This window comes from Sorex fumeus, unplaced genomic scaffold (genome assembly GCF_029834395.1).
Source record: "Sorex fumeus unplaced genomic scaffold, SorFum_2.1 ptg000009l, whole genome shotgun sequence".
In the NCBI taxonomy this organism is placed as follows: Eukaryota; Metazoa; Chordata; class Mammalia; order Eulipotyphla; family Soricidae; genus Sorex; species Sorex fumeus.
This window is the reverse complement of record NW_026606066.1, coordinates 31,606,163-31,612,162: the sequence shown is the minus strand read 5'-3', so window position 1 is coordinate 31,612,162 and position 6,000 is coordinate 31,606,163. Positions and strand designations below refer to the sequence as shown.

General features: G+C 39.6%; 1 protein-coding gene across 1 annotated transcript in view; it reads right to left on the bottom strand.

The window, feature by feature from the left end:
• Window positions 1–579: 579 nt before the first annotated feature.
• Window positions 580–6,000, bottom strand: part of PLEKHA3 (pleckstrin homology domain containing A3) — a 28,170-nt gene continuing 22,749 nt past the window's right edge. Inside the window, exon 8 of the mRNA XM_056110316.1 lies at window positions 580–2,235. Within this exon, the coding sequence (XP_055966291.1) occupies window positions 2,108–2,235 (128 nt within the window). The 3' untranslated portion in view covers window positions 580–2,107. The remainder of the gene's footprint in view (window positions 2,236–6,000) is intronic.

Genomic DNA, 6,000 nt, shown 5'->3' with positions numbered 1-6,000 from the left:
ATCTTGAGACTTTGTTGTTACTGTGTCTGGCATATCGAATACGTCACGGGGAGCTTGCCAGGCTCTGACGTGCGGGTGAGATACTCTCGGTAGCTTGCCGGGCTCTCCGAGAGGGGCGGAGGAATCGAACTCCGGTCGGCCGTGTTGGCTGCGTGCAAGGCAAACGCCCTACCGCTGTGCTATCACCCCAGCCCAATGGAAACTGGACTAAATTTCCTATATTATATCTTTTCATTATAAACCTATTGATTGAAAAATCACTATCAGGAAAATTCCCTATCAGTAGCACTTTGCACTTCATCGTCGAATCATTGTTCAAGTTCCCACTCCAAAGAAAATGAAGTTCAAAAAAGCCAAAATTATAACTATTTGCTCAATGTGAACTTTTTTTTTAAATTAGACATGATGTACTGCATCTGAGAAGCACTTCATTCTGTCTAATGACCTATGAGCTATTGAAAAATTACAGATTCTTTAAAGGGATGAGGCTCAGTGGTAGAGCACATGCCTGTCATGTGGAAACTTGTGATGCCCTGGGTTCAATCCCTAGCACCACAAATGAAATAAAATGAAACAAAATTCCAAATTTTAAGAAGCATTCAGTTTATCCAAATACATATTAATGTATATAAATGATTTACAGCCATTTTCAACTTAAGGATAAAAACATGATTATAAATCTTAGTAAAATAAATACCAACCAAATATTAACTCAAAAAAATAATCCGCCACAAGTGAAATAGACCATACTATTCAGAGCTTGTGGGCAAAAAACCTAAAATATTCCTCATCTGTATATTCATCAGGAGTTCCAAAATACAAACAAAATCCAAGTAATAAAGAATACTATTAACAATTCATAGACTACACAGAATAACAATAAATGTAAAAAATACAATATATTATATGCTGAATTTAAATGCGAAAAACATATTTATTAAACATATGATTAACCTAAAAACATCAAACCAGTTTGCTTTAAAGTGCTCCTCATCCAAGACTTTGGACAAAACTGTCACTCTTAAGTAAATTTCAAAAAACAGTTTACAAGGCAAACACCGACAAAAAGGTATGTACAGGCACTACCAAAAGTGGGATGTTTTTCCTTATGGGATATAATCTACTCTCAAATGATATAGAGTAATTGCCTTGACAGAATCTCTTTCTTGTTTAAGTAGTCAGAAATTAAAAAGGTCTCTAAATAATCTAACGGGCTGCAAAGTGTAATACTTTACAACAGCAGCTTAATGTCTGCTTTAGGGGGGAAAAAGCATAAAATTCTTTCACTGAAAGCCATGGATTTTTCAGATGTGAGCGCAGACACCATACACCTCTTCTCTGAAACAACAAAGTATGGTGCCTACACATCTTTAACTTGAAAGGTCATAAAAGTTAGGACGCAATTCACTTCTGGATGAACAACAAAAATAAATAAATACAAATTAAGCATTTGAACTCAACATTGGGTATTGACATATCAGTAGTGTCACCTTCACATATGAAGGACAGCACAGTCTGTTTTTTTTTCTGTTTTCAAATGCTCAGAATGTGATGGCATTTGGGCTAGAAATAATCAAGATAATGAAGTGTTTCCTTTTTTGCTTAAAGGAATACAATAGAATCACCATCAAGCTGCTATTGTGACATTTTTAGCTGGAGCAAAGTGACCATTTGGTCCATGGCACAAATCACAGACATCAGACTTCTGCTAAAGCGAAACCTTATTTATAAGATTTCATGTTTCTAAACCATGATACACACTGACAAAGTTGTCAGTCCCTCACAGATTTTTTTTTAGAAAAATATCTACATCTGTTCCTTATGAATGAGATGTCAAAATGTTATACCATCTTTATTTAAAAAAAAAAAGAAAAAAGAAAAAAACAGATGCACATTCACACTGGAATTATTAGGAAAATACTCTTGCAAATAAACTATATAAAGATAAAATACACTCAAAAGTATGTGGGTTGTTCTGTTTGTTTTACAATATTCTATAAAGTGCAGAAGAGAAATCCTAAGGGAAAAACTACTCCCTATAACAATAGTTCAATCACAGCAGCTTTTGCATAGCAATACTTCGAGGAAGCTGGATATTTCCATTTCCTCAGGAAGAGAAGGATGGAAGAGGATCTTCTGACTCTGATTTTTTTTTGGCCATGAGTCTGCTTTCTTCAGGAATGGCTGCTGATGCCAAATCTCCATTAAGTGTACTTCTTGAACAGTGAACAGGTCCTACAAGAAATTGATTAAGACGGTAAACATCCTTCAACAGTAACTACAGTCTTCTGCGAAGGTTGTTTTAAATTTCCACTTCAGAGATACAAAATTCCTTTCGCTTCCTGCTGTTTTCCTAATAGAAATGTAATGAAATGCAGCATTTCATCTGCTGGCATTTATCAAGAAAAACTCCAGGAGCCAAAGAGAAATTCACGTGTTAAGGCATATACACTGCATGAAGCCAGGCCTGGTTCCAGAGCAGCAGGAGAGAATGAACAAGAAGCACAGACCCCAGAGTAGTACCCACACAGAAAAGAAAGCAACAAAATGACAAACCTCAGGCTCCCTGAGAAAGATCGGGAAACTGAAGTAGAGATCTTTTCTGCTCATTGCCCCAACTATGGTGAACATACATTGGGTAGTCAATACATTTAAGTGCTGAGATGAATTTAGTCTTCATTTACGATTGCTTTTGCAGTCAGGTCATTCTAATATTGTTAATTTCCTTGTTACTAGGCAGAGAAACCTAGCTAGATGTGATAAATACTGGTAATAGAAGTGGGATTAATTCAGGTCTTGCCTCGTCCATTACGAGATTTTCTGCAGGTCGGAGAGATACAATCCCTTGCGTGCAGCTGACCCCAGTTTGATCCCAAGCATATCCAGGTGCAACCTTGGGGGTCCCCAGCATCTGGGATTCCTGAGTAGTCAGTGAGAGACAAAAAGAAGATTCCCCGAGCACAGCTTTCAAGGGTGCTCACACCAGAAGGCCCCCTTTCTCCATCTGGAATGCATCTAATAGGACTAGGGCTGCAACACGGAGGACAGGCAGCTGTCCCCCCACCCCCCGTTGGACTTGCCTGCACACTTATTCTCTGCACTGACCATTCACTATTACTCAACTCACTCATTGTTACAATTTTTTTTAAAATCTATCTTATAACAGAAGCAATTGTTTCTTTTAGAGAGAAAGAGTATTTGGGGCAGGAGCAACAGTACAGAGCTAAGGCTCTTGCCTTGCATGCAGCTGACCCAGGTTCGATCCCCAGCACTCCATATGGTCTCCCAAGCCCGCCAGGATTGATTCCTGAGCACAGAGTCAGGAGTCAGCTCTGAGCACTGCCAGGTATGGCCCAGGTACAAAACAAAACAAAATAAAGGAGAATATTCAAAGATAAACATTTTCAACCAAGACTGGCAACTATAAAACAATTAGTTTTTCCAGGAAAGTGTGGAATACAAACTGCATACAAAGGTTACTTCCCTGTCAATGAAGTGAAACAATCAACTTCAGTGTAAACAGATGGAATACCAGGATAAATGTCTGACCTACACAAAAGAAAGATACCCTACCCCAAGGTTCCCAAGAACCACCAGGAGTGACCCCCAGCACCAACCCAGGCACAGTCCTTGTGTCCCAAACCAAGTGACTGAAGACTTCTGACCTAGCCTCTACTAACCAATTTATTTTATTTTACTTTTTTTTTATTAAATAACTGTGAGATTGACCCTTACAAAGCTGTTCATAATTAGGTTTCAATCACACAGTATTTCAACACCCATCCATCCACTGGTGTACAACTCTCAGCACCAGTGTCCCCAGGCTCCTTCCCATAACCCTCCACCCCCCTACCCCCCCGCCTGCTTCTATGGCTCTATGGCAGGGGCTTCTCTCTGTCTCTCTCTCTCTCTCTCTCTCTCTCTCTCTCTCTCTCTCTCCCTCCTCTGTGTCTCTGTCTGTCTTTCTGACTCTTTCTCTCTCTCCCCTACCCCAACTCCTTCTCTTCCTCCCTCTCCTCCTCTCTCCCTCTGTCCCTCCTTTTGGGTATTGTGGTTTTGCAATATTGATACTGAAAGGTCTACTAACCAATTTAAAGAAATTCTGGAAAACTAAAATAGGTAGATAGGTGGATATGTGTATATATATGTAAATGTATATAAATTTGCATGTATGTCTGTGTATAGACACAAAAATATGTAGTTTGGGGTAGAGATGGTAAAAAAAAATGTGTAGTTTTGAAAATTACACACTTCGCAGATTAACTGGGAAATAATAATAAGTCAGATACACTTAGGTCTTTTAAGTATTTTTAATGCAAAACATGGGGTTAAATAAAAGAGAAAGGAACTAAGAAAGTGGTTGGCTTAGAAAGTCTTTAATTTATTATCATAAATAAAAACGATCCTTTTTTTAAAAAAAAGGGAGTGTTGTCATCTAGTGAAAAGTACAAGGCAGTTAACAGCAATCTGTCCTAGCTCCACCTTCAAAGGGTCAACTACGGCGCCCAGGAGCTTCAGGATGTAGCTCAATGGCAGAGCGAGTGCCTGCTTGGCATGGAATAAGGTCACAAGTTCAATTTCTGGCACCATCCCACATCACGGGGTGGTGATGACATTGGGGTTCCTCAGTGTCATTAACAAATGTGCAATTCTGGACAAGAATCGAGTGCTGAATGTAGGTAAAGGGAGATACATGATAACCTTTCAGTACCTGTATTGCAAACCATAATGCCCAAGAGGAAAGAGAGTAAAAGAGAGCAAGAGAGAGAAAGAAGAAGAAAAGTGCCTCTCATTTGAGGAATATAAAGTAACAGAATGGGAGACTTACACCCAAGAGTAGTAGAGATCAATACCAGGAGGATTGCTCCACGGTTTGGAAGCTGGTCTCACATGCTGGGGGAAAAGGCAGCTCAGATAGAGAAGGGACCACCAAGTAAAGGGTACTAGGAGGACCCACTCGGGATGGGAGATGCGTGCTGAAAGTAGACTATAGACAGAACATGATGGCCACTCAATACCTGTATTGCAAACCACAACACCCAAAAGGAGAGAGAGAACAAAAGCGAATGCCCTGCCACAGAGGCAGAGTGGGGGGATGGGGGTGGGATACTGGGATCATTGGTGGTGGAGAATGGGCACTGGTAGAGGGATGGGTACTCGATCACTGTATGACTGAAATGTAAGCACAAAAATTTGTAAGTCTGTAACTGTACCTCACAATGGTTCATTTAAAAATTTTAAAAATTTGAAAAAAAATCGAAGAAAAGTGCCTACCACAGAGGCAGACAGGGGGACTGGGGGTCAACGGAGGTGGAAGGAGGGAAACAAGAGACATTGGTGGCTGGAAATGTAGTTGATGAAGGGATGGGTGTTGGAAAACTGATTATCAAACCCCCATCATTAAACAACTTTGTAACTGTGTACTTCATGGTGAGTTAATTAAAAAAAAAATTAACAAACCAACGAACAAACCATGTGACCTCTGGCACACTGCCACAAAGTGTCCCAGAGCTCCTGGACATCACAGCAATGACAAGACAAAGGTCACATATGGAAGACCAGCAGTAACAAAGAAAATGATAATGTGTAGAACCTGACATTGACAACACTTCCCCCATACCCAGCCTCTTCAACCCTCTCCCCCATTCCCCACTGTTGTCCTACTCAGACTCATTTACCTCTGAAAAATTTCTTTCTTCTCCCCATCCAATCTCACCCCTTTCCTTCTTCCAGTACTTTACCTATTAACTTAAAGGTAAGATGGTAATGAACACATTGTAGTGCTCTATATGAATAGATAATCAATTTTATTTTTAAAAGCAAGCATAAAATTTGTGTCAACAACTTCTAAAAATGGCCTGCAAGTCCATCATCTGCATGAATTCTACATTTTCCTCTAATTCAATCTACTTAATTTTCTGGCCAAGTAAAACAACTATTTCTTAATCAGTGTTTTAAACACATCCAAATACTAAAAATCTAATGGCACTGGACAAGAGG